Genomic DNA, 27,980 nt, shown 5'->3' with positions numbered 1-27,980 from the left:
ATAAATGTACCACCAGTCAACTTGGTTCAAACTCATCCCACTTTAGGGGTACCTGGTGTCCCCCGGTTTGTCATCGGAACATATCACCTTGCTTTCTATTTCTTCTTCCCTCTTTTCCTCCCGGGGCTGGTGTAGGTTTCTCAGTTCTGTTAAGTCATTTACGTCTTATCTCTCTCCTTTTCCAGCTTTCACAATTTTGTTATCTCCTGTCTGTATTCATATCCTCTCCTATTCTCTTTACCCTTGTGGGTTTATCCTTTTTTAAAATTCCTTTACTTTCATTTTACTGGACTCTTGTGTTCAATCAGTTATATTTAACTAGAAGATACTCCCAAAGAATTTTTCTAAATTGCTCTCATGCATGTAAAAACAAAGGGATGGAAAGTGGAATATGTAAATAAATGTATATTGTGTGTGTGTGCATGCGTGTATGTGTGGAGAGAAAGAGAGACTGAGACATAGAAACTCAGCTGGTGAGAGGAACTAGGAGGCCAGGCTCAGCAGGAGTCGTAACTTTTTATTGTTTATTCTTTTATACTGTTTTATTTTTATTTTTTTAACTCAAAAAACATTTTTAAAGGTAAGTTAAGAAAAAAAAAAATTCAGAGGTCCCTTGCATGTTCTTCACTCATCAGACCTCTCAAACTTGAGCTGTTCCTATGCTCCGTGAAGCCAAATGCACTGGAAAGAAAACTTGGATTGTGTGTCTTTGGGTGGTGGTGGGGTTAGGGGATAGAGGATGCTGAAGAATCTGTTCAGGGGACGGTAGCCAGTTCTTGACTCTGCACTCTGTGCTGTGATCTCCCTGGGCCTTGGGCCTCTCTGGAAAGGTCCTCTGAGTTCCCAAGGCCTCTCCTTTAACGAGAGGTACCTGGAAGACAGGAGGTATTACAGGTTCCTTTCTCTTCCACCCGGAAGTTGGATTAAGTGCTCATCCACCTGTGCACCTGTCAGGATTTGTGAGGCAGACACACCTGTAGGGAGTGTGACTCTATGTACATACCTGTAGATCATTGGAAGTAAAGTTCTATGTTATATGAAAATATACTGAAAAGAAAATCTCTTATTTCACAGATAAAACATGTTTATTATAAACAAGCAAAAAGAAAATCTAACTGCTTGTAATCCACCACTAACCACTCATTTGCTTCCAGAATTCCAGAAAAATCATGCAGTATATTATCATTTTATAACTTTTTCAGGTAATGTATTTGGAACATTTTTAAGTATACTTCTGTAGCATTATTTTAAATGACTGTGTAGTATTCTGTTATACGGATATACCATAATTTATATAACAAGTCCCTTACTGTTGAGCTTCTGAGTTGTTTCTAATATTTCACTGTATAAATGGGAATACAGTAAACATTCTTACAATCTGATTTTTGAACACATTTCTTACTTACTTTATAGGATTAATTCCTAGAAATGACCCTATATTGCTGAGCCAAAGATTACTCATGTTTTTATGACTAGAAAATAGACTCTTAAAATATAGTCTAATCCCAAATAATAATTATTATGATAATAAAGTAATTTGAAAATGTAGGAAATTGTAATTAAAAAAAATAAGTTTACTTTGAATAGTTATAAAGGTATATATTTTTACTATAGGAACTTTTTGAAAATACAGAAAAATAAAGAGGAAAAATATCAGCAATAGACCTGTACTAAAAGATAACCAGAATTAGCAATTATTTTTCAATTTTATTTTAACCTGATGGTTATCACACTATACGTATGATTTTATAACTTTTTCCAAAAAGTAATGATTTGAGGTACTATGTTTGTTACATTAGTAGACTATGTCTGAGTTTCCTTTTTTTTTGAGGAAAAGGCATTTCTAAAAGTTAATTAGCATCTTTCCATTCATAGTTGCAGTGTTGTTTGTTTTTTTAATAGAAGTATAGTTGATTTATAATGTTGTGTTAGTTTCTGGTGTACAACAGAGTGATTCAGTTTTATATATATATTCTTTTTCATATTCTTTTCCATTATAGTTTATTACAAGATATTGAATATAGTTACAGCTATTGAATATAGTTACAGCTATTGAATATAGTTGCATTAAACTAAGCAAACTCATCCTTTGCCATCCAGGGTGGTCCTGCACTTGTGCTTATTGGTTGACACTCAATCTGCTTTTCTCAATCTCCTTCCAGGTGTCAGAATTGGGAAGGTGGAATTGGCGGGGTGCCTGGGATGGAAGCCCACGGCGGCTATACTTTCTGTGGCCTGGCCGCACTGGTCATCCTCAAGAAGGAACGCTTCTTAAACTTGAAGAGCTTATTAGTAAGTACTTGGTGATCCGTCTTCCTCTCAGGCCCCAGGCCCCCGAGATGTGACTGCTCAGGCATGCCGGCTTAAGGGACGGTTGGCTGTGGGAAGGGCTAACAGTTCCCGCCTTGAGCTGTGAACTAACAGTCCTGTAACGAAGCTTCAGATGCAGCTGCTGGAGTGCTCAGCGCTGTACCAAGAAAGTGCAAGGGGTGAACATCTCTGCTCGGTTTCAGTTCCCTTCTTCCTGCCTTTCCATCTTCCTGCTCTGAACTTTCTGTACAGTGTGTTAGGCCAATTCCAGAGGCTTCTTGAATCCCTCAGACATCTGGTATGGGCCAGAGTACCTTCCTCCTACTTCAAAGAGAAGTATAGCTTCAGCCTCTTAAAACTAGAGGTTATCATGTGCCTTAGAAAGATTCTCCTGGGAGAAGAAGTTATGAGAAGAGCTTTGAGGCACTTTGAAGCCAAGCTTTTACCTGCTGCAGAGCGCAGTCAGCTTCAGGGACTTGTTAGATTATAGCTAAATTATCATTGGAGGCCTAGTACACAAACACACACACACACAGAGCCACGAAGGAGCTATCTTTGGGGAAGCATTTATTCCCTCACCATGACCTCAAAGCAAACCAGCTGCAACTGATATTCATCTCCTCTCCCCAAGTTCAGATGCCAGGTTCCCATCATAGGAACCATTGTGAGACCCATCTTGAGCTTCCAAGACAGTTTCTATTATACTCTATACAGATATGACCAGCAACATTTTGTCCTCACCTTTTAGGAAGCCTCCTATAGCATACTCTTCTTGAAGGTTCTTACAGCCTTGAAGGTTTATGTCAAAATGGCCAACTTTGTGCACAGACTTTATCAAACATTTTGAAAACTGATCACCAGCAAGGCGTGAAACATAAAAGCTCCATCTCCCAGGCAGAAATAAGGAATAAGCAGATGCCTCAGTTACAGTAACAGTGTTCTGGATTTGAACCCTGTCTGCGCCACTTCACAGCCATATGACCTTGGGAAAATGGTCTAATCTGTTTTAACTTCAATTTTTTTCCTCTGTAAGGTAGAAGTAACAGTTCTTTGAAGGTCAAAGGAGAGAACATGTAGAAACAGCCTGGTACATAATAGGTGCGACCTTCTTATCCAAACTGCTCCCTCCCCTCTGTTTGCTCTGGGAGAACTAGGACCCATATTTGAAGGATTTTATGAATTCATATAGCCAAGGGAAACAGAATAAATCCATGGACTTAGGCACTGGAAAAAATTAATTAGTCTAGGTTAGAAACACTTAATCTGTGGGGCAAGTAAAAGTGAAGCATGGACTCCCTGCTGTAGTGCCTGTTTGCTTGAGTAATGCTTCGCCTGCTTGCATTAAATGGCATCAATCCTAAAGCGCTGGTTCATTCAAGACTGACTGGGGATATATTAGTGCCTGCACCTGCAGTGCAGTTTTTCTGTGTCTTTTTAAGAATTTTGGATTGTGACTCTCTATGGGTGGGTGTTACTTTGAACAGGGATATAATCTAAAGTCTACAATTAGTAATTAAAGGAGGGCTGGACTCCTCCTTCTGAAGAGAGTCTTTAGTGACTCCTTTCAGGAACTCAGTCTAGTAAGAACGTAGGTACAGGGGAAATACCGTACTCTGTACCTTTCAGTTTGGTGAGGCAGCTCCGTGAGTCACTGGCAGGTGGCTGGAACTGCCTTGGGGGGCTGGGAGGGAAGTGGAGATATTATCTGCCCGGCCAGTTGGTTACTCATTCCTGGAGGCCAAACCCTTCACTATCTCCATATTCATAGTAGAGTGTGTTTAGAAAACTTGGAGATAAGTGAGGAATGCATCACCTGTGACCACAGAGTGACACCAAGAGCCATTTTACAGGTTCAGAGTAAACTCTTTTCTTCTGTCAGCCAGCCAGTTTCCCCTGGGATAGCAGAGAGGCTAGACCACACAGAGCCATCCTCGTTCACCAGGGCTAACGGCTTCTGCCCCCAGTCCTGCGAGAGACAAGGGGCATGCTAAGAAATCTTGGATGGGGCTTCCCTGGTGGCGCAGTGGTTGAGAATCTGCCTGCCAATGCAGGGGACACGGGTTCGAGCCCTGGTCTGGGAAGATCCCACCTGCCGTGGAGCAACTAGGCCCGTGAGCCACAACTACTGAGCCTGCGTGTCTGGAGCCTGTGCTCCGCAACAAGAGAGGCCGCGATAGTGAGAGGCCCACGCACTGCGATGAAGAGTGGCCCCCGCTTGCTGCAACTAGAGAAAGCCCTCACACAGAAACGAAGACCCAACATAGCCAAAAATAAAAATAATAAATAAATTTTTTTTTTAAATGTCATCTTTTAAAAAAAAAAAAAGAAATCTTGGATGAATTTCCTCAGGTGCCAAGTAAAAGTCAAGAGTAGTTTGAGATCATCTGATGACCTGTAGCACAAAATTCCATTTATCTGCTTTTAATAAACTTCCCCGAGCAGGGAAAGTGAATAGAAATGAGCCATTGGTGGTCTGGCCTTAAACTTCCTAGTTACACCTTATTTATTGAGAGGCTTGCAGGTTTCCTTTCAGGCCAGCTTGGCGCACTTGTTCTCTCAGCACCAGAACCCACCTGGAACCTGGGAAAAGCTGATTAGTTGTCTGTTAGGCCCTGAGCAGAGATTCATGCTGGTTGCCTCATGAGGGTTAGACTAGATGTTGCACTGTAGTGTAGTCTGTGGCAGTGAGGGTGAGGAAGTCCGAGGCCAGAGCACCAGAACTCGGGTGCCAGGAAGCCAAGGGACGGGACCCCTCCCTCCCAGATTGGCCTCTGGGGATCTGGGCTTGCTGGATTTCGTGTCTCTTTTAACCTACAGCTGCCTCTCCCTTCTCTGTCTCACGCTCAGCAATGGGTGACAAGCCGGCAGATGCGGTTTGAAGGTGGATTTCAGGGCCGCTGCAACAAGCTGGTGGACGGCTGCTACTCCTTCTGGCAGGCGGGGCTCCTGCCCCTGCTGCACCGTGCACTGCACGCCCAAGGTGAGCCCAGGGGCTGTAGGCAGGGCTGGGTGACTCCCGTCAGCTGCTGGCCGAGTCAGAGGCCAGGGCGCTTTGTTAGAGGGGTTGAAATAGGCTGTCTGTCCTGGATTTTGAGGTGCCCAGCGAGGCCCTTCCCGCCTCAGGCTAGGATTCCGTCCCAGTGGTTTAGGGGCCACTGCTGCTTCACTCTGGCTGTGGCTAGGGGGGAGGCAGGTGCCTGGCTCCGCGGTGCCCACCACCTCGACTCCGTGTGAAGCCATATGAAGTTTCCGATGCAGAACTCTCTATGTGTCACGTCAGAACTGAAAACCCACACTACGCACATGGTCACAGCAGTGAACAGAAAGGCAGTTGCGTAAGCGGGCAGAGAGCCAGAACCCCTGGGGCAAAGACCCACCGTGCCTGGCTGGCTGCGTGGTTCCCGCCATTAGAAGTGTGGTATTTTAGATTCACTGAAAAATCCTGGATGCGCGTTTGTCCCCCCCGCCCCGCACCACTGGAGCAGAGAGACCTGGGTTCACCTCTGTGGAGCCTCAGATGGGAATGCAGATCCAAGCAGTGAGACAGAGAGCAAACTTCTGGGAGCCTTCCCTTGTTACCTCTCGACATCTCAGGCCACTGGCTGCCTCTGGAATCATCTTTTTCATTTATTTTATGTGAGAACAGGGTGTCTTGAGGAAACCAGTGGGAGAGGGGAGGTCTGGAGGCCCTGCTGGGCGTGGATCTGTTCTTGGAATGAGATCCCTTGGCCCAGAGGGAAGCTTTTCTTTGGACTTAGTAGTTGGGTTATTCATTGCTCAGATGTAGAATATGAGATTCTTTTCTACTGCCCCCATCCCCCGCCCTGCCCCACACACGTTTTCTTCTTGTTTGGCTGTTTTTTTCTGAGCCCCTTTCTTTCGTTTCTTAATTTCATTTAAGTTGTGGCCACTTTGGGTACCGAATTGAAGTCAGCAGAGCCTCTGTCCTGTCTCCCCATCGCCCCATCCTCCCCATCGTGGTCTGTCCTGAGAGTCCTTGGCCTGGAGCCCCCGGGGTTTCAGTTTCAGGGTGCTGAGATATGTCTCAGCTGAGATACGTCCCCTGACTCTGGAACCTGCACGGTCTCTGGCTGAACACTATAGTAGGGAAGTCAGAAGTCCCCCGAGAGTCTGGCGTTTCAAAACAGAAATAACTTGGGGTTTTAGTGATCTCTTTATTTGGAACTGGTGAGGTCAAGCCTCTGGGTCACACCGTCAGCCTTTCACAAACCTGTCCCTGGCAGGATTAAGATGCAGTCATTCTGCAGCTGCCAGGAAAATCTAGTGAGGGCGTAACAGGAGGGCTACCTGCCAAAGTCTTCAAGGGGGCCCTGGTTCACATTTTGTTTATCGTAGTGCAAGTTCTGGAGGACTAGTCATATTCAAAGCTCTGCCTGTGGGAAAAGTTAGTTGCCTGTGAATCTTGGTGCTTCCAGCTTTTTTCACTGCCTGGAAGGAGGCCCATGTTAGGCCCGAAGCTCACGTCTCAGCCAACAGTGGACCTGGACTAGGCAGGGGTCCGGAAGACAGGAGTGTTTTGAGTGGCGGGCAAAATGCTGACGTTGGGAGTCAAAAGGAAATGCGACGTAGAACGATATTCACAATATACTGTGATCAAAGTTAGGTTTCAAAGCAGTATGTATGTAATTCCATTTTCAGTGAAGAGTTGACTCCAAAAAATTAAATGGAAGGTATCTGGGTTGTGAAATGACAGGTGATGTTTGTTTTCTTTCTTTTTTACTTCTATTTTCTAATTTTTCTACAATTAATATATCTTTCTTACATAAAGGAAAACAACAAAAGTTATTTTACAAAAGAGAAATTCTATAAACAAAACTAGTAGCAAGGTGGGGAAAATATTTGGATAAATGATGAAGAGTTTAATTTCATTTGAAAAAGTCATACCAAGCAGTAAGAAACATGAACAACCCAATTGAAAAACAGGCAGAGGATCTGAACAGACAGGTTCAGAACAGACAGAAAAAGAAGAACTGATATTATTATAACTTCTACTACAGCTGCTACAACTACTAAGACTTACCACGTGCTCACTGCAAGCCAGGGGCAGAACTGAGTATTGCACATATATTTTCTCATTTGATCCTCCAAACAGCCCTATGAAACAAATACTATCCGGGAGTTCCCTGGTGGCCTAGTAGTTAGGATTCCGGGGTTTCACTGCTGTGGCCCAGGTTCAATCCCTGGTCCGGGAACTGACGTACCACAAGCTGCATGGCCAAAAAAAAAGAAAAAGAAAAAGAAACAGGTTCTATCATTATTCCCATTTTACAGGTGAGGAAACAAAGTACAGCATGGGTAAGTGACTTGCTTTATAATACCTGATTGCCAGCTATCATGGTATCAGAGCCCTGCCATCTGTAGATGGCCATTAATCAGACAAAAAGGTGATAGTTAAAGAAATGCAAATAAAAACAGTGGGACCCTATTTGTTTTTACTATCAGATTAGCAGAGATTAGAAAATTTGATACCCTATGTTGGGGAAAGTGTGGGAAAACAGGCACTTTTCACTGTTAGAGGGGGTGTAAATAGGTGTGTCATTTTTTGGAGGGTAGTTTGGAGATACCAGTTTAAATTATTTAAACCCAGTGAGGGCACTGGCAGGAATTTACTTGCACAGACGTTGCAGAGGATGTGTGTTGAAGTGGAGTTTTAATAGCAAACAACCCAACTGCCCATCAAAAGGCTAACAGTTAAATAAATTATGATCTCTTCATACAGTAGCTGCATTACAATGGGCTCACGTGGAAAGCTCTCCAGGACACAACGGAAAGTGTCAAAGGCCAGGCCGAGAACAGTCTATCTGTGTGCACACAGGCTGGCATCCACCCAGCTTTTCTGGAAGTATACGCAACTCCCCTTTAACAATGGGTACCTTTGGGAGAGGGGTAGGAGATGGAGGGAGGGAAATGTACTTTTCCTATTGTACTGTAGGCTGCTTTTTTTTTTTTTTTTTTTTACCATGTGTGTTACTACTTTTATTTTAGTAAGTGAACAAATACATTTTTAAAAGGTGATGATGATGATCATACTGATAACTAAAAAGATGACATGGGACCGGCACACTGTAGCACATGAACCCAGGCCAATCCCTATCTCTTCCGTAGCCCATACGGTGACTGCCTTACGTATAGAAGACAGTATTTGAGTACAAGAACAAATTGCTATTAATATCTTTAAAATATCAAATGCTGACTAAATTAGTGAGTCACTTTGTTTTTGTGGAGCAGTAGGGTAGCAGCAGGCCTGTGAGTTTCTGTTTGGATTGATAGTTACTAGTTGCTGCCATGTTCTTTGGGATGTACCCCAGGCTTTATTTGTCCACCTGTGAAATTGAGCTACCTGTGGCTGTACCTGTCAGTTACTGTTTGAAAAACTTTTGATTTCTCAGATAAAAGGAAGCTTTGAAATGCAGAATGACATTATAATGGGGATCTGTGTTTTAAGGGAGAGATGTAAGGGATTTAAAAGGCCGACTCCAGTGCACAGTTACCACCCTGTAATCATATCTCCCTTCATCTCACCGTAATTATGTGTGTTGATGTGCAAATTCAAGATCTCAGGAAGTTCCTTGTCGAGTTTATGAACTTTGAGCCTTTAGACTTCAATAATGTAGGGGGTAACTGAAACACTCTGTAATCTTTTTAATAATAAACATAGCATTTTCTTTTCAGATTCCAATTTTAGCGATAGGTTATCATTTACCTTAAGGTAACAGTCTTTTATTTCTTATAGGATATGAAGTAAAGGTATATTTTGTACAGATGTTAATGCAGTTATCCTAAAGTTTAGTAAATATGCTTTTAAAAATAACAGCTTTGTTGAGATGTAATTCACATACTGAACAATTTACCCATTTAAAGTGTACAGTTCAGTAGTTTTTAGTGTATTCACAGTTGTGCAACCATCACTATAATCAGCTTTAGAGTTTTCATCACCGCCCCCCCAAATCCCTGTACCCATTAAATGTGCTTCTTAAAAGAAGAAATCACAAAGGAAAAAATCAACACTGTGATTACAGCACATGTGTAAACTATATTTATGCAATTAAAAACCCCCATATAACCAAAAAAGTAGAGCCAAAAGGGAGAAATAGGTATACCATATGATACAGATAAAGAGTGAATATAGTAAAAAGCTAGATTAATAAAATTGACTCTTGGATCTCAGAAGACAAAGGACAGACACTCTCAAAAGGCAATAGAACTAATAAGCAAAAGTTATGGGAACAGTTCAGCCTAATTAGTAACTAAAGGCATGCGCATCAAAACAAATGATCAGGTACTGTTTCTTTTTAACATTTTAATTGCTGAGAACTTTTTTTTCCACAGTAACCAGTGCTAGAGGTAGTACAGGAAAATCTTAAATTTTGCTGGCAGCTATATAAAGTCTTAAAGCAGTTTATCAGTATCTATTAAAAGCCTTAAAAATGTTTATTCCCTTTAACTGAATCATTCCACTCCTGTGAATCTACTTGAAGAAAATAATCCTAGACATAGAGAAGATTCACAAAGATGTTTATTGCAGCATTTTTTATGATTGCAAGGAACTGGAAACAACCTTGGAAACAAGATAGAGTGAAGTCCCATCATATATGTATGTATCTCCTACAGAGTCCCCTGAGCTCACAGGTGGAGAAAGAACAAAGAGGAAAGTAATTAAAATAGTGTGAGCGCTTCCTTCAATAAGCCTGTGTGCCAGGCTGAGCATGAGAGGGGGGACCTGAAAGTGCCCCTCCTTCCTTGGGCTCAGTTCCCACGTGCCTCTTCTAGTGTGAGCATCTCAGGGGCAGGGCGGGACTCGGGTGTTGAAGATGAGTGGTTTTTGCACGTGGCTCCCAAACATCAGCTGACCGTGCACCTCATCCAGTGCTCAACCCAGGAGACGGTGATCACTTTCCGACTGCACCCATCTCTCCTCCCATCTCTCATTTAAGAAATCTAAAAATGATTATTTTCTATAGTATTCTATGTATATAAATATTCCAAAATTAACTATTTTGCCTACATATTCTCTTTATGTACCACATTTACTATAAACTTTGATGAATTTTTACCACAGAAGATTCTCTACTCATATATATGAGAGTTTGGATCCAGAGCCTACATTGATGCCATTACCTTATGCGTCCACTTAATGAAATGCTATATGGCTCTTTAGAATGATGGTTATGAAGATTATGTAGCAGAACAGAAAAATGTATGCCTGTAGAGTTAAATGAAAAACGTAAGATACAAAATTATCATACCTGTATAGAAAAATGCATAGAAACACAAAAAGACTGGAAGAAAAATTAGCTTTCGGTTGTCATTTACAGATTGTTTGCTACCTTTGTAGCCCAGGTATCAAAGTATAAAATTAACCAGAGACTTAATGCACATTCTATATGTGTATTCCCACATAAATGTTTCCGTGCACATCTATCTATTGATTATTTGTCCCTCCTCCACCCTTGATAACCGTGTGGTCCACGGGAGTCTCTGACTGCTGATTAAAGTACTGCTGATTAGCAGTACTTTAATATTATCACCAGAATTGCCAATTTCTGCTTGGGCTATCATATTATATGATGCAGGAGGGTGGTTATTAGAATGCTTCTTAGGGAAATTTTTTGAGCCAAAAAACTAGTTGGAGAATTCCCTTTACAGATAGACTAAATCCAGGCTAAGACAAGTATCAATAGAAGAAACAGACATTATTACCCCATTAGAGTTCACTTGGCTAATTAGAGTCTGGTTAGCAAGTTTCAGAGATGCACTGGAGGAAATGTCTTAAGCCCAGGGAAAGGAATTGTGAACCAAGTCAGGAGCAGTAGCAGAGGTCAGTCTGGTAAGCCGAGCTAAACAGTTTGTCCATGCCTGCAAGGGACATGGTTTAGGGTGGTCATCCAGGGTAAGGGGACACTTCAAGTAAAGCCAGTGCCGCTCTGACCTGCTGCTCTTTGACTCTTCAAGGTTCAGGAGAAGGGACGTGTCTCGGGACTTGGGTGAAGAAATCAAGTGTCCCAAGAATGTAGTTTTCAAGATTAGTCCAAGGAGAATAGAGGGAAACCCTGACAGTTCCTAATGGATCCTAAAATACAAAGAAGTCATTGATCCTTTGCTGGACTTCTCCTAGGCTCCAGCCCACACTGATCCTTTGTCTTCTGCAGGTGACCCTGCCCTCAGCATGAGCCGCTGGATGTTTCATCAGCAGGCCCTGCAGGAGTACATTCTTATGTGCTGCCAGTGCCCCACCGGGGGGCTTCTGGATAAACCTGGCAAGTGAGTGTCTTGCCTCTGGGGAGGGAGGGACGGGGCGGGGAGAGAGGGGTGAGCACCTCAGGCCTACTCAGAGCCAGACGGGGTGGGCCTTTCCGTGCTGCTGCTTAGTGCACGTGTGGCATGGGAGGAAGCAGCCCAGCTGGGAGCACCGCCATCCAGTGCCGTCCATCCATCCTGGCCCCTCCAGTGCTCTCCTTCCCCAGCTTACTTGCACCCCCTCTCCAGTTAGGTAAACAGATTGCTGTGTTGGTAGCTTTTCTTTCCTCTTTTTTATTTTTATTTATTTTTTTATAAATTTATTTATTTTATTTATTTATCTTTGGCTGCGTTGGGTCTTCGTTGCTGCGTGCGGGCTTTCTCTAGTTGCTGTGAGCGGGGGCTACTCTTCGTTGTGGTGCGCGGGCTTCTCATTGCGGTGGCTTCTCTTGTTGCGGAGCACGGGCTCTAGGCGCGTGGGCTTCAGTAGTTGTGGCTCGCGGGCTCTGGAGTACAGGCTCGGTAGTTGTGGCACACAGGCTCAGTAGTTGTGGCACACAGGCTCAGTAGTTGTGGCTCGTGGGCTCTAGAGCACAGGCTCAGTAGTTGTGGCTTGCGGGCTCTAGAGCACAGGCTCAGTACTTGTGGCACGCAGGCTCAGTAGTTGTGGCTCGCGGGCTCTAGAGCACAGGCTCAGTAGTTGTGGCTCGTGGGCTCTAGAGCACAGGCTCAGTAGTTGTGGCTCACAGGCTCTAGAGCACAGGCTCAGTAGTTGTGGCGCACAGGCTTAGTTGCTCCACGGCATGTGGGATCTTCCTGGACCAGGGCTCAAACCCGTGTTCCCTGCATTGGCAGGCAGATTCTTAACCACTGCGCCACCAGGGAAGCCCCTCCTCTTATTTAACCAAACTGATTTAAATAGAAGAGGATACAGGATTTTAAAACTCCTGAGTGTCATAAACAGAGATTACAATCAAGGCAACTATTACCGAGTAGATTCAATACCTTTAGGTGCCATACTAAAAGAAAAAGGGAAACCAGTCAAATCCTGTTCCCTTTGCTGCTTACTCCCCACTCCCCCAGCACACACACACCCTGCTGCCTCTGCATCCTGGTCCAGCTGAAGGCCAGTCCCCAGCAATTTATCAGGAAGAATTTGGCCCATTCCTAGAAATTTTGATGTGGGATTTTTTTTTTTTAAACTATATTAATTTAGCCAGCGCTACCCTGGAGAGCCCTTTCCAGAAGACAGCTGACAGGACTGACTAAGGTTACAGTTCCTGCTATGAAGCAGGGCGGAAGGATGGGGCTCTGAAAAATGCTGCTGGGGGAAGCCAGGCTTCGAGGTGCGTGGAGGGTGGGATGGGACGCGTGCGTGCTCCCCGGGCCTCTGCGTCTGTGCGGTGGCCTTGTTGTCAGAGGCTGTGCTGGGGCCGGATGGGGAGCAGAGGACGCCTGCTCAGAGTCGCCCCGTCCTTCCAGGTCCCGGGACTTCTACCACACCTGCTACTGCCTGAGCGGCCTGTCCATAGCCCAGCACTTCGGCAGTGGAGCCATGTTGCACGATGTGGTCCTGGGTGTGCCCGAAAACGCCCTGGTAAGGTGGGATGGGGGGCTTACCACTGCTTCTCCACAGGACCCCCAGGATGGGGCTGGCAGGAGAGCAGAGCACCCGCTCTTGGCCTGCAGAACCGGCTGCACGAGGACATGGACAGGCTAGTGAACTCACCGTCCCCACCCTCTGTCTGCAGCTCGTTCTGCATTCATGAGCATCTGGCTGGCAAACTCGAGGTTCCAGGCGAGGGTCCAGCCTGTGACAGAGGCTTTGTGCCTTTGTCCCACAGCCTAGGACCCAGACCACTTGTCATTAGTTCCCATCTCCCAGGAAGCTGGCTCAGAGGTAGCGAGTTTCTGCATCTGCAGCCAGCAGCCCTCCCCATGTGGCTGACCGTCTTCTGGAGCTCTCAGCTTGCGGCCATCCCTCCGGAGAAGCCCTCTCAGACCACCTTCTGTAAATGAGATGCCCCGAAACACTCTGCCAGAGCCTGGTTTGTGCCCTTCATAGCACCAGCACGATTTGTCATGCGTGTGTTTAACTGGGTTTTATCTGCTTCCCTCAAAAACTGTCAGCCCCGTGCGGGCGAACTGTTCACCCCTGCATCCAGCCCCAGGCCAGCCTGGCCGCAGGAGATGCTTGTGAGCCTAGCCATGATCCTGAGACTCAACTCCGGCTAAGACTGTCTACGGCTGTCAGATGATGGGGCCTGTGCAGATTGTCATGAAATATTCCAACAGAAGAAACACAAATGGCCAGTAGGTGGATGAAAAGATGCTCAGCCTCACTAGTAACTGAGAAAATCCAAGTAACAACCCTTCAGCTGTTTCAAGTATTTGCCTCCTATGCAACCCTCTTCCGTTCTTTTCCCTCCCTCCTTCCTCAGCGTAACCCCATCCTAAATTTGACATTTATCATGCCTGCAAATGTTTTTGTGCTATTACTACATAGGTATGTATCCACGAACTATATAGAGTTGTTTTGTATGTTTTCGAATGTTTTATAACAGTATCTACCCCACCATTTATTCTGCATCCCTTTTCTCACCGACCATTACCCTTTTGAGGCTTAGTCGTCTTCATATGTGTTGCTCTAGTTTATTCATCTTAACTCCTGTATGGTATTCCCTTGCCTAAGCATACTCCAGTTTAATTTTCTAGTCTCCTGTTGGTTAACACTGAGATGGTTTCAGATTGTGCCATTACACAAGGTGTTGCAGTGAACATTCTCGAGTTACAGTTTCTGAGAGAGATATACCTTCATCCTCACCAGATGGCCCTGAACCTCGCCCCTGTGTGCTTGGGTTATTTAACACTCACGCGGCACCAAGATAAGTTGCTCCATAGTCAGACTTTTCCTTTCTGCCAACTTGACAGATGTGAAATGGTGTCTCAGTTTTGTTTTGCATTTCCCTGATTACTGGTGAAGCTGAGCATCTTTTCAAACGTTTGTTGGCCATTTGTGTTATGTCTTCTGTGAATTGCCAGCCAGCTCCTATCCTTTGCTCATTTTCGTATTGATTTGTAATTTTGTTTGCTCTTTTCTTATGTATTTGTAGGAGTTCTTTGTGCGTTCTTGATACTAATCCTTTGTCAGTGGTGTGTGTGTGGTGAATCTCTTCCAGTTTGTGACGTGTCTTTTCACTTTGTTTTTAATGTTTTTGTTGAATAGAAGATTTTAACTCTAAAGTGAATAATTTTATTTGCCTTTTCGGTTTTTGAGGGTTTTTTTTCGGGGGGGGGGCATTACTTAAGAAATCTTTTCCTACCCTGAGGTCATAAATATATTTTCTTCTAAACAATTTAAAGTTTTGCTTATTCCATCTAATTTTTTAATTCTCTTGGAATTGATTTCCGTCTATAGTGAGGGTGGGATATAATTTTATCTTTTTCCCATTTTGGTTAACCAATTGACCAGCACCATTTATTGAAGTTTACAACCTTTCCTATTGATGTGTATGACATGTGTGTCACATACTCAAGTTTCTGTATATGAGGTGACTGTTTCTGGACACACTATTCTGTTGGTCTGTTTGTTATCTTCCCTGTCTTAAGCAAATCTTAAATGCAGGTAAGCAAGTCTCACCTACCCACCTCATTCTTTTTCTTCAAAACTGCTTTGGATATTCTTTGCCTTCTGCATTTTAGGATTTCCTGTGCATTTTAGGATCAGCTTATCAAGTTACACACACAAAAAAAAAACTAGTGGAATTTTTATTAGAATTACATTGAATGTAAGATTAATGGGAGGGAACTGACTTTAACATTAAGGCTTCCCATTTATAAACACAATTCTTCAGATTTTTTACATTTCTTTTAATGGTCTTTTATCATTTTCTCCATAAAGGACTAGCACATCTTTTGTTAGACTTCTGTCTAAGAAATTTATAGTTTTTGTGTCTATTGTGACTGGAATACTTTTCTCTATTTTATTTTGTAATTGGTTGTTACTAATGTATAGAAATGCTATTGATAATTATAGTTTAATTTTGCACCCAGCAGCCTTGCTGAATTCTTTTCTTTTTGGCTGCTCCGCGTAGCTTGCGGGATCTTAGTTCCCTGACCAGGGATTGAACCCGGCCCCCTGCAGTGGAAGTGTGGAGTCCTAACCACTGGACCGCCAGGGAATTCCCTCTGAACTCTCTTGATAGTTGTAATAGTTTGTCTATAGAATCTCCTGGATTTCTTATTTAGAACATAATGTCATCTTCAAGTAAGGAGTTTTGCTTTTTCCTTCCTGATTCTTAAGAATTTTATATCTTTTCTTGCCTTGTAATGTTGGCTAAAACCCCCATGGAGTGTTGACTGGAGGTGGTAATAGAAAGTGTTCTGATTGTAATGGGAAGGTTTCTGTAATTCCATCATTAAGGAGGATGCTTACTGTGAGGTTTTGGTAAACATTTCATATCAGGTTCAGGATGTTCCCCTCTGTTCCTGGTCTACTGGGTTGTTTTTTTGTTTTATTTCAGTCATAATCTAGTGTTAAATTTTATTGAATGCTTTTTTCTCATCTGGCTTTTCTCCTTTAATCTGATGTTGTGTTTTGTTAATGCATATTCTGATGTGACCTTGACATTACGGGATAAGCCCTGCTTGGTGATATAGAGTGTGGGGGGTGTATGTGCTGTTCTAACACCTGCTGGATTCACTCTGCTGGTATTTTTGGCTAGTATTTTTATTTAGGATTTTTTGCATGTGTGTTCATGAGAAAGACTGATCTAAAATTTTGTTTTATTGTATTCTTTTCCAGTTTGTGTTTCAGGATAATATAGCCTCATAAAATTAGACGGTGTCTTCCTACTCTACTTTTTCTTTGGAAAAGTTTGTATAAGTTAGAGATTATCTTGTAAGCTAACACTTGCTTGAGAAACCATGTAGGCCTGGTATTTTTGGGGGGGAATGGTGGTAGCAGAAAAAACAATTGTTATTGATTTAACTTATTCATATAGGTTTTAAAGAATTTCTTCTTGAGCAATTTTGAAAATTCGTATTGTTCTATAAAACTATTCAGTTTATCTGAATTTTTATATGTTTTCACATGAAGCTGCTCATAGTATTTTCTTAAAATTTTTTAAATCTCTTGCAATTATGTCCCCTTCTTCATTGTCCCAGGGTGGAAGAGTCCTGAATACTGGCCTAGGATTGTGCCCTGTCTCAGACCAAAGTTTATTTTGGGTTTCTGTGGTGCAGTGGGATAATATAAAATAATTTATATATGGCCTGACACCTTTACTGACGTGTAACAGGATTGTGGTCCATTTTCTTGATTATAAATATAGATGCATGTTCATTGTTTTAATAATTGGAATATATATAAAAGTATAAATAAGAAAATTTAAAACAGTCATGTCACGGTTCCTATTTTGGCATATGTCCATTTTTTGCCTATTTATATAAATCACATCTATCAACACTTTAAAGAGTAAGTTTGGGATAATATCACACGTACTGTTTTCCTCACTTAATATAAGTATTTGCCAATATCGTCAAATATTTGAAAGCATGTTTTTTTTTTTGTTTTTTTTTTGTTTTTTTAATTTATTTTTATTCATATTTATTTTTGTCTGTGTTGGGTCTTCGTTTCCGTGCGAGGGCCCTCTCTAGCTGCGGCAAGTGGGGGCCACTCTTCATTGCTGTGCGCGGGCCTCTCACCATCGCGGCCTCTCTCGCTGCGGAGCTCAGGCTCCAGACGCACAGGCTCAGCAGTTGCGGCTCACGGGCCTAGCCACTCCGCGGCATGCGGGATCCTCCCAGACCAGGGCCCGAACCCGTGTGCCCCGCACTAGCAGGCAGACTCTCAACCACTGCGCCACCAGGGAAGCCCCGAAAGCATGTTTTTTAATGGCTCTATAATATTCCTTTGTGTCCCACATACTGTAACATGTTTTTACCAATACCCTGTTATTGAACATTAGGGCCTTGTGAGATCCTAGCGCATCTCTGATGATTCCTTGTGTTACATTTTTACAAGTGCATTTAATGGGCAAAGGCTGTGCACATTTCCAAGGACCACTGGGGTGATTAACTGGCATCTGTTCTTCTCTTTGCAGCAGCCCACTCACCCTGTGTACAATATTGGACCAGATAAGGTGATCCAGGCCACCATGCACTTTCTGCAGAAGCCAGTTCCAGGCTTCGAGGAGCATGAGGATGAGGCAACAGCAGAGCCTGCCACTGACTAGAGGACACGGTGTGCCGCAGCTCTGTGTTCACCCACCTCCCCACTCAGACCAAGGTTTATACATTTCGATACATACTGCATTCTGTGCTGCACAAGCCTTGGCCGCTGTGAAGCTTGGTCCTCTGTCCTTTCTTGTTAAACAAAACAAAACTGATGGCTCTGTGTTTAGAGAACACAGTGGTGTGGTTTTTAAAAAATTCTTTCCACTCCTGTCCAACCAAAAAGTCTTCAGCCACGCGGCATCTGAACCCGCTCTGGCCTGGCCAGGGTTGGCTGGGGAACAGTGCAGCTCTCCAGTGCGACCGTCGCATCGCAGCGAATGATGTTTGTGAGTGTTACGGCATCCGGAGTTGCTGCTGCGATTCCTCCTTGTGCCACTGTTAAGTCACCAGGAAGGTGGCCTCTGTGGGCGGAAATAAGTCTGCTCCATGCCTAGGCAGGGGCTTTGGGTCCCACCAAAATGAATTCTCCAGGAAAAAAACATGGTGGTACTTCACTCAGAGGCGCCCGAGGCGCTCACCTCCCAGCCTGGTTACTTGCAAGGGGAAGGAGCTGGGGTGGGAGGAGAAAGGTCTCGGGAGGTGTGAGTCCCTCCCTGTCCACACTGGGCACTGACCACACATCTCCAAGGCCAGCTTGGGCAGGTGCATGGGCAGGATTTGCTTCAGCCCCACTTGTGGTGACTTAGACCCGGGAAGCCAATTATGAGTGGAAAATGAACCTCTAGTTCAACTCTGTGCCAGAGGAAGCAGCCCCAGAGCCCCCCCACTCAGCCCACCCCACCCCAAGTGCCCTGAAAAGGCCCTCTGAGGACCGTAAGGCAGCACCTTCAGCCCGTGGCCAGTCTGTTTCCATCTGTCTTCCACCGACTCCCAGCCCACCCTCCTCAAAGACGGTGTTGTCTTCTCTTGCCCCAAGTATTAACACTACTAAGAAAGACTTTCAACTTAATTTCTGACTCAGGATTTATTCACATCCTGCCCACTCCAGGCTCAGAGAAATAAAACCAAGCGCTAGATAAGCTGGGTGCTGCTGAGGCAGTAGCCACGTAAACCTGGCCGGGGCAGGGCTGAGCGCTGCCTGGCGTGTTCAGCTTGGCAGGGCCTCTGCTGCCCTCACAGAAGAACCCTTTCTCAGTCAGTGGGGTGTTGAGGAGTTGGCTCACTTGTCCACTGCTGCGGTCACAGCGAGCTCCATGTCGCTGGTCTGGCCTTTCTCTAAGCAGCCATGGGCTGTGGGCAGATGGGGGCCTGGAGATGCAGCATAAGGCTCTTCTCAAAAACTCTGGCCATCTGCTGCCTCTAATTCCCTAGTGCTTTGGTGTATTGGGCTATGTATTACCTCCTTGAAATAGTAAAAGAATAACCTTTTCTATGATGTCTCTCATTTGTGACTGGTACCAAAAAAATTCCTTCCAAGTGCCCAGCGTTCGGAGTTCTGCAGCTTGCTCGTGGGTCACCAGTCTCCTCCCGTGTGCGACTGCAGGCCGGGCGAGTCAGTAGTTACAAAGAGGTCTGACTTGCCTTCCTCCCTCACATCCCTTCTCCAGTCGAGGACAAGGAGGGGAAAAGCACCCCGGAGCACTTCAGTTTGTCCCAGCACTCCACACTGTTTCACGGTCTGAGAGTCTGTCTCCTCCAGCTGGCTACGAGCAGGGTCTGCGCTCCCGAGCCCTCACGCAGGCACTCAGCAGCAGGTGGGGTGGGTGACGTCCTGGCCAGGGGCAGGGCAGAATCCTGTGTCACCTGGCGTCTGGGCAGAGACCCTCTCCCAGGGGGAAGCCGAGAAGGCGGGTGCTCTGTGGCCTGCCCCTCCTTGACAGGAAAGGAGAGGGTACCCTCGGAGGTAGAGCATAAGACAGAGCCACGTCCTGGAATGTAATTCCTGCCCCCATGCTGTTTTTTGCTGGGATAACAAAAGTTCAGGCTACAAAGCAACATATTGAAATGCACCCTTCCCATCACTGCAACAAAAGGCCAGACCCTCTAACACCACTAGCCTCAAGGTATTACGAGATTAATTGCAGTGATAATTGGTGTGGTTAAGAGACAGAAGGGATTGCTTCAGTCTGAACTGGCTTTATACCAAGGAGGGAGGATTTGAGGTGGGCCCCAAAGGGTAGGGGAGTTTACACTGGCATATCCATGAGACTTCTCTCTGCTCCCGTTTGGGTCTGGAGGGTTTCCCAACTTAAAGAGCATTCAAAGTGGGTCCTGCAGGTAGATTCTCATATTTATCATGTGGATCCTTAAGTTGGAGGCACTTACATAGGATTCAAGGTAGGTTGCCCCAAATAAATATTTCCCCTATCAATAAAGAAATATAAGCCGACTACAGATCTCTACATCCAGATGGGCCCCAACGTCCCCCTTGGAACTATCTCAGACCCACCTTGAATGCTGTGTAAGTTGGGAAGCCTGCCAGACCCTACGGTGAGCAGAAGCGGGACCTCGTGGATAAGCCAGCGTGAACTTGCCTGAGAGAACAATACCAGTCAACAATAATATTCCTAAACTGCCCTTTGTTCGTGGTATCGTTTCTGAGTTAGAAGCCACTAGTTAGATTCTGGCCACTGTGTGCAGGAGTGTCCTTGATGAAGCCACTTCTCAGGAAGACCTCACACAAAAGCAGAGGCCATAATATTAAATAACAGTTCCACGATGTCCTACCATGGAGGACTAGCCTTAGATCTTGGTATGTTGCCTCCTGGTGATTGATTTAACTTAGCAGAGAGATGGAGTTTAGAAACCCCTGGCAGGGTGGTTGCTTACATGACCTTGGCTATTTCACCAGTATTAATTATGCTGTGCTTCTGGCAGGAGCTTGATAGCCGGGAACTAAACATGGAGCTTCTTGAGTGCACTATATTGTTGGTAGAAGTGGAATCCATTGGCATCAGAAGTCAGAGATGTACAGATAACAATGCTGACATTCCGTTATGAAAGCTGAAGAACTTGTCTCTTCTTCCCACCATGTTGACATTGATCCCACCTCCCTATGGAAGAGGGTCACTAGACTACGTGCAGGAAATAGCCAGCAGCTTCAGCATCCTGAGTCAGAGGAAAGGGTAATGGCTGGGGTGGGAAATGACTGTTCTTAGGCCTGCGGGCTTCCTAGACCCTCTGTGGCCAGGGCTACTAAGATACAGGCGCTGCGGAGACCAAATCTTAACAAAGACATAGGATGTCTCGTTCACCGTCTGGGATAAGTTCGGTACAATTAAAGTCTGCTCTCCTAACGCTGATAATAGGGCTTGATATTAATACAAGGATACAGAGGTCTATGGTGGACGGCTGTTCAGTGTTGCTTTCATTTGGGGATTCAGGTATTCATTTTGGGGAAGTATTTTGCTAATATTTTATTCTTCCATGATTTACACCAGGGGGCAGCAGACTTTCTCTGTAAAGGGCCAAATTACTAAATATTTTAGGCTTTGCAAGCAACTACTCAACTCTGCTTTACAGCTGCAGACAAAGCATGGCTGTGTTCCAATAAAACTATGAAAACATGGTAGGCCAGATTTGGTCCATGGGCTGTAGTTTGCCTACCCCTGATCTAGCCTAAATCCCATCCATATTCATTTAGCATTCTTCTACATCTTTTCATGGCTGGGATGCTTTCCATGTACATAATATTAGTGTTAAATGACAAAATGTACTTGGTAAAGTTCGGCCCAAACATTTTAGCCACCCACATGCACTGCTCAGGGCATTCATTGCCCTTGAACAGGAAGGAGAATTGTATGATTTAAGGAATTGTTGCAACTGACAGAAAACCTGACCCAAACAGGCTTAAAGCAAAGAGGAGATGTGTTGATTCATAAACTGAATCGTCCAGGAATTAGCTTGGCTTTCTGAGTGGCTTCAGTGGCTTTCCTTCCATCTTTCTATATCGGCTCCAGTCTCAGGCTCTCTGCATGTGGTTCTAAAATGGCAGTAGCAATAGCTCCAGACCTTACATCCTCTTAGGGTCAAGTTCAGCAGACAAGAGCAGCTGGCACTTTCTTCCCAGTGAGTATCATTGCATTTCACTGACTTTGATCAAGCCAAGTGCCTTTCTGAGATGCAGTCCTGTGGCCAGGAGATTACAGTGCACTGATTGATCAAATGCTTCTCCCATGAGTGGGAAATGGGGCTCCATCAGAAGCACATAGTCCAAGAATGGGGAAGGAATGAAGCCCCAGTGCAAATTAGGGTTGTAGCCAAAAGGGGGAGATGGATGCTAGAGAGGCAAAATCACCACGTTCTCTCCAATCTCTCCAATGGTGGATTCTAGAAACCTGTAGTGGACACTGTGGCATCCATTCCTCCCCTCCCCAGCTGTGGCAGCCAAAAGACTTGTGTGGGTGTGTCCCCCCTCCTACCTCCAGGCTGGGCCCTGATTGGCCTAAGCCAATCATTTTAATCCATCCCTCTGCTTGAGTAATTTGTTCAGGTTTAATAATAACCCAGGCCCAAGCCAATCAGCATGGTTTGTCCTAGCCTCAGTGACTGATTCAGAGCCAAGGATGTGGCCTAAAATAGACCAAAGAGAGAGAAGCCCTGGACATTTGATGACGGGGGAAAAGCAGTTCTCTCCTATTAGGGATGGTGGAATGTGTGGCCTGGGACTCCGACAACCATTTTCCTACCTAGAAGGAAGCCCGCCTTAGAGGCCAGTCCACACAGACTCCCTGAGACGCTTACCGAGAAACACGGCCAGAACCCTGTCACACGACGCCTGCAGCCTGGATCTGCCTCTGCATTTGTCAGCTGTGTAAGCCAGTGTGAGTTGGATTTACTATTTCTTGCCACCCAAAGCATCCTGATACATACAAAACTCTGTTGCGGATTAGCCCCAGAGCCATGAACTCCTTACCTGCTGCCTGGAGAACGCTGATCGCTCTTCTCACCTCCATCCAAACAACCCCTGAGACAGCCTCCTGGTCACCGTCTCTCCTCATTTGATCCTTGACTCAACCGCATGAGGCGGGTGAGGCAGGTGTGTGTCTGCATTTTACAACTGGAGAAGCAGGTCAGAGAGCTTAAGTGACTCACCCAAGGTTTCCTAGCTATCAAGTAGTGGAGTCTGAACCTGAACCCAGACCTGCTGCCTCCAAAGCCCATGTGCTTCCACCACCCCAGGTCTCTGAAATGGGTGGTCTCGGGGGTGGGGAGCAGTAGCTAAACCTGCATGAGTTAGCTCCAGGGGTGGACGACCGAGGCCCTGAATGCCTGCCCCCATCTTCACCAGGACAAGGACGGTGACAGAGAACAGCAGTGGCAGGCTCACCTCTCACCCTTCTAACCCGCTGCCCACTGTCTGTCAGGTCCCTGGCATAGAGCAACGCCCCCTGCACCAGATGCGTGCCACCCCAGTGCAGAGTGTGACGCTGCGTGAGTCACAAGCAAGGCCCCGGTGAGTCAGTCTTGCCGGGAGCTGACCACAGCCAGCCTTCTCCACTCCAGCCCGGCATGCCTGACTGGTTCCTGGACATCCTCTTTCACTTCCCCGCAATAGCCTCCTTGCCTCTGCTTTTTACCAGCTGGTGCAGCAGGTTCAGAGGACGGGGCCAGGCGGCCGACGATCCTCCCTCCTACTTCCCGGGCACATCCAAGGAGACCAGGCGGGCGGGCAGAGTGCTCATCGCCAGCCCGGCTTAGTGGGAAGCTTTCTCTGCCCCCTGCAGAAACACAGATGTGGGAAAACAACAACAATGACAATAATGCATTTAAAAAAATAAACTTTCACTGAGTTCCCATATACCCCGAGTCAGTTTCCCCTCTTGTTAGCATCTCATATAAATATGATACATTCATCCTATAACTAATGGGCAATATTAATATATTAACTAAAGTGCATACTTTGTTCAGAATCCCTAGTTTTTACCTGATGTCCTTTCTGTGCCCCAGGATCCCATCCAAGATACCTCATTACATTTAGTCATTATGTCTCCTTAGGCTGCTCTTGGCTGTGACATCCTTAGACTTTCCTTGCTTTGAGTGACCTTGACAGTTTTGAGGACTCGTTAAGTATTTTGCAGAATGTCCACCAACGGATTTGTGTCAATTTTTTCTGATTAGACTGGGTTTGGGGGGAGGAACACCACAGAGGTCAAGTGCCCTCCGATCACATCCTATCAATGGTACATGCTATCAACACGGCTCGTCACTAATGCTGTTAACCCTGGCCACTGGCTGAGGTTTGTCAGGTTTCCCCACCATAAGGTTCCTCTTTCTTCCCCTTCCCCTGCTGTTCCCTTTAGAAGGAAGTCCGTGTGCACAGCCCGCACTTAAGGGATGGGGAGTTATGCCCCACATCCTTGAGGGTAGAGTAGCTACATCAATTATTTGGAATTCTTTTGTTTGGGAGGTTTGTCTATGCTCCATTTATTTATTCAATCATTTATATCAGTATGCACTCATGAATATTTATTTTATACTTTGGGTTATGTATCAGTGTTCCAATACTATGTTTATTTTAATGCTCAAATTGTTCCAGCTTTGGCCATCAGGAGCTCTTTCAGTTGGCTCCGTGTCCCTTTGCCATACCCACACTTTCTTACTTTTAATAATAATGCATTTTCCATCCCTTTTCTTTCAAGAAGTATTGCATGTTGGTAATCGTTGACATTGGGTAATGGGTACATTAGGGTTTTTTTTTTTTTTTTGGGCGGTGTTGGGTCTTTGTTGCTGAGTGCGGGCTTTCTCTAGTTGCAGTGAGCGGGGGCTACTCTTTTGTTGTGGTGCACAGCCTTCTCATTGCAGTGGCTTCTCTTGTTGCGGAACATGGGCTCGAGGTGCACGGGCTTCAGTTGTTGTGGCACGTGGGCTCAGTAGTTGTGGCCCACGGGCTCTAGACCGCAGGCTCAGTAGTTGTGGTGCACGGGCTTAGTTGCTCCGCGGCATGTGGGATCTTCCCAGACCAGGGCTCGAACCCGTGTCCCCTGCATTGGCAGGCGGATTCTTAACCACTGCGCCACCAGGGAAGTCCCTACATTAGGGTTTAGTATTCTACTCTCACAACCTTTGGTCACATTAAATTCTTTCCATAATAAAAGGTATTGCAGTTTTGTTATCTTGGATGTGGGACCTCATGTTGCCATCTGCTGTACCTGTGATGGCCTGGGCCGATGAGACAAAGCGGGTGACAGGAGCCTGGGACTTCAGCTACCAGAGTCAGAGCAGGCTCAGTGGCACAGCTCTCTCAAGGGGAAGGCTGGGTGCACCCTGGGGCTGCAGGGACTCTGCTGCCCAGGCGTGCTGACCAGTGCCTGGCAGGAGCGTGGTGAGTGCCCTGCAGTGGCCCCTCTGTGAGGGGGATGATGACGGGGGTGATGACATGAGTACCCTGGAGACCTGCACCATGCTCCCAAGGAAGGCGAATGCTTCACTGGTCTCCACCCCTCGAGTCCCTCCCCTGTGTCTCGAGAGCAGTGGCTGCCTTGGGCCTGGATCCCACGGTGGCCAGTCTACATGGTGGGATGTGAATGGTTAGCCAGCCCGTGCAGGGGGGAGGCTCTGGCCCACCTTCCTTTCACCCATAGCCTCCACCCAGCTTCTCTGCCGGCTGCACCGGAAGCCCGGGGCTGGTTCTGTTCGGGCAGGAAGGAGAGCGCAGCAAGAGCTTGAGAAGCGATGACCTGGCCCTGTTCCCTGCCCCTCCCACCTGCCAGCCCTCTCTCGTCAAGGGCCCCAGCCTCTGAACTCCTCTGGCATTGTAGCCCGGACATGCACACTTGTGCCACGTGCATGAGTCTGGTCTCCAACTCCTCTAAGCTTCTTGGCGGCAGGGCCTAGGCTTCATTAGGTGCCCTGAATCTCCCCAGTGCCTGGCACAGGGCTGGGCTGAGAATACGTGCCAGTCAAATACCCATGGATTGAACTCATGCAGACGCACCCTCAGGACTGACCTAACAGTGCTCAGAGATGAACATACACACATGCTTGTGTCTGTGTGTGGTGCCTGTGACAGGCCAGGCACTGTGCTTGGGGTGCAGTAGCAAGCACGAAGATCACACCTGGCCTCATGGGAGCTCCCAGATGGAAAGGCCTGCCGAACCGTTCATGGCAGCTCGCTGCAAAGGAGAGGGCCCTGGACTCACTACCTGGTTGGGAAACAGTCAAGTCATTTGAACCAGAGTTCCCCTACCCGAAGTCTCCCACCAGCCTGCCATGGATGTGACTGACATTCCTCCTCTCAGCTGGCTGGCCTTGCTGTGTGGCCTTCTGGTCCAAAGCCGCTGGCCACTGTCCTTTAGCCCCGGCTCTGTCCCTGCCACCTCCGAGCCATTGATGACTCCATGTATTTCATTTCCTAAGTTGAGATATTTTCAAATGGTAACAGATTATGTCTTGCTGGAATCCCTTCAGAAGTCAAGCAAAGCCTGTTTGTTACCACAGCCTTTGGTATTCAACATATATTTACTGCCCCTTTCTTGTGAGGATTTGAACACACTGAAGGATAGGGTTTATTCACTCCATATTTCAACAAAACTCAAATGTTTGCGTGGCCAGGACCCATGCCGGCCGGCAGATAGACCTAAGAATTGTTACATGTGAGTCCTTCCAAAGTGCCAGGCTTTCCAACTTATGCCTTCACACCTCACAATGGCACTTTGTGCTACTGCCGTCCTGATGCCTCAGGAAACCACGGCAGTTTCACCCAGAGCCAGTCCAGATAGGTGGGCTCAGAGCCTGGCCCACCCAGGCACTGGTTCTGAAGCGTTCAGGCTTCCTGTCCCCACCTTGACCCTAACGGAGCAATGACAACACTTACCAGCTGGGTGATGTTTGCTGGGAGAGCCTCCAGAACTCGAGCAGGGGCCTGATGCCATTAGTCCTGCGTACAGCTAAGCCTGCTTCTCAAACCTGGTCCGGGAATGAGTATTTGGCCAATTTGATTCTCTACCTGAGAAATGAACTAGAAAATATTTTTGTTTACCCCCTTCTCGCGGCAAGTGTGGGGCTGTATTAATTAAGCCCATGCCTTAGTAAACCCCAAACTATCGAACCCCACAACTGAAGAACACTGTCTTTGCCCGTTCATGATCCAGCAGTGCTTCAGAAGGGTCCTAGTTCCTACCATGGTTTTTCCACTGTGCATCCAAATGTAGAGGCTGGTAAACTCCTTTTCCCTACCTGGGTTTCCTCCTCAGTCTAGAGAAACTGTTTTGAGCAAAGAAAAGCTCTAGTTTTATGTTCCCGGAGGCTGTCCAGAACGGAGCCTGGCAAACAGGCCTGAGAGATAGCCTTGCTCTGGCTGGCTTATAAACCTGCCTAGTGACAGAGGACAGCCAGTGTGTGGCATAAAAATGGCTGCTGCCCCATGGTATCACCCTTGCTTGGGGCTTCAAAAACAGGTGGCGGGGCAGCCCTCACTAGTGTTGGAGCCCCACGGGGAGAAGGGAAACACCACCAAGGCAGTGCTATTAATAGGACTGTTTAACAAGCCCCTCTACGCCCCCTTTCTCCAAGTGCAGCCTTAAAGAGCCCGGTCTCAGACCCAGCTGGCTAATTCAGCTGTGACTCACTTTCCCAACAGCTTCCTTTTGTTCCCTGGGTTACTTTGCTGTTGGGAGTTACTTTGCTGAGTGCATGAGACCCACCTGGGAGAGCTTGTTAAACAGCCCGACTCTGGCTGGTGGGCCATGGTATGCTGCAGGTCAGAGGAGCAGGAGCCCAGGAATCCTCTTAACAAGCACCCCCAGGGCACGGCCAAGGATCCACTTTAAGTAACACCACCGTGGAGGCTTCTGAACAATTCTGCCAGGCAGAGCACCAAGTGTCCAAAGTTTAGAGATGCCACTGAGTAGCAGAGGGAGGGGATGACACAGTCTCACTCCGGCTGACGACAGATCTAAGGTACATTCTCCGGTTTTGAACCCTGGAGTGTGTCACTCCAGTTCTGGGGTCGGTCCCCTGCCGTCTCTTTATTCACCCTGCCTTGTACAGGGAGGGCACATCTCAGGGGTGGGAAGCATCTGTGAGATACCGAGAAGTCCACCCTCACGCAGTCCGGAGACGGCCGCAGGAGGCCGGATTTTTCCGTCTTGCAGATTCAGCCCTGGTCACATGCTCTGTGTAGATGACGACAGCTGGCACCTGAGTGCTCCCTTGGTCCTGAGGTCAAGTGCATTATAAGCATTATTTCCTTTAGTCCTCACAGCCACATCATGTGGTTAAAGCTACTATTATCC

At 46.2% G+C, this 27,980-nt stretch overlaps 1 protein-coding gene and 2 long non-coding RNA genes across 8 annotated transcripts in view; 2 read left to right on the top strand and 1 right to left on the bottom strand.

Annotated features, from left to right (window-relative positions):
* LOC309655875 (protein farnesyltransferase subunit beta) overlaps positions 1-19,175 on the top strand; it is a 78,591-nt gene extending 59,416 nt beyond the window's left edge. The window contains exons 8-14 of one of the 4 annotated variants that reach the window (XM_082451742.1): positions 2,163-2,292; positions 5,158-5,290; positions 7,603-7,626; positions 8,051-8,173; positions 11,481-11,592; positions 13,051-13,165; positions 17,673-19,175. In XM_082451742.1, coding sequence (XP_082307868.1) covers positions 2,163-2,292; positions 5,158-5,290; positions 7,603-7,626; positions 8,051-8,173; positions 11,481-11,592; positions 13,051-13,165; positions 17,673-17,804 — 769 coding nt within the window. In that variant the 3' untranslated portion in view covers positions 17,805-19,175. The remainder of the gene's footprint in view (positions 1-2,162; positions 2,293-5,157; positions 5,291-7,602; positions 7,627-8,050; positions 8,174-11,480; positions 11,593-13,050; positions 13,166-17,672) is intronic. The other 3 variants (XM_082451743.1, XM_082451744.1, XM_082451745.1) reach the window with 3 other exon arrangements.
* LOC309655955 lies at positions 506-27,980 on the bottom strand. Of its 2 annotated transcripts, none has more exons than XR_014261063.1 (4): positions 26,561-27,980; positions 22,661-23,465; positions 7,352-7,538; positions 506-1,003 (listed from the first exon to the last, which is right to left on the bottom strand). It is a non-coding gene; the product is annotated as an uncharacterized lncRNA (long non-coding RNA). The 2 variants fall into 2 exon arrangements; XR_014261064.1 differs by having other exon boundaries at positions 22,661-26,704; positions 27,390-27,980.
* On the top strand, positions 19,523-23,545 carry LOC309655950. Of its 2 annotated transcripts, XR_014261059.1 has the most exons (3): positions 22,647-22,783; positions 23,112-23,200; positions 23,328-23,545. It is a non-coding gene; the product is annotated as an uncharacterized lncRNA (long non-coding RNA). The 2 variants fall into 2 exon arrangements; XR_014261058.1 differs by lacking the exon at positions 22,647-22,783 and adding an exon at positions 19,523-22,568 and having other exon boundaries at positions 23,112-23,545.

Source organism: Balaenoptera physalus, assembly GCF_965194825.1.
Source record: "Balaenoptera physalus genome assembly, chromosome: 2".
In the NCBI taxonomy this organism is placed as follows: Eukaryota; Metazoa; Chordata; class Mammalia; order Artiodactyla; family Balaenopteridae; genus Balaenoptera; species Balaenoptera physalus.
Note: the sequence above shows the minus strand (reverse complement) of the source record. Positions and strands in the feature narration are given on the sequence as shown.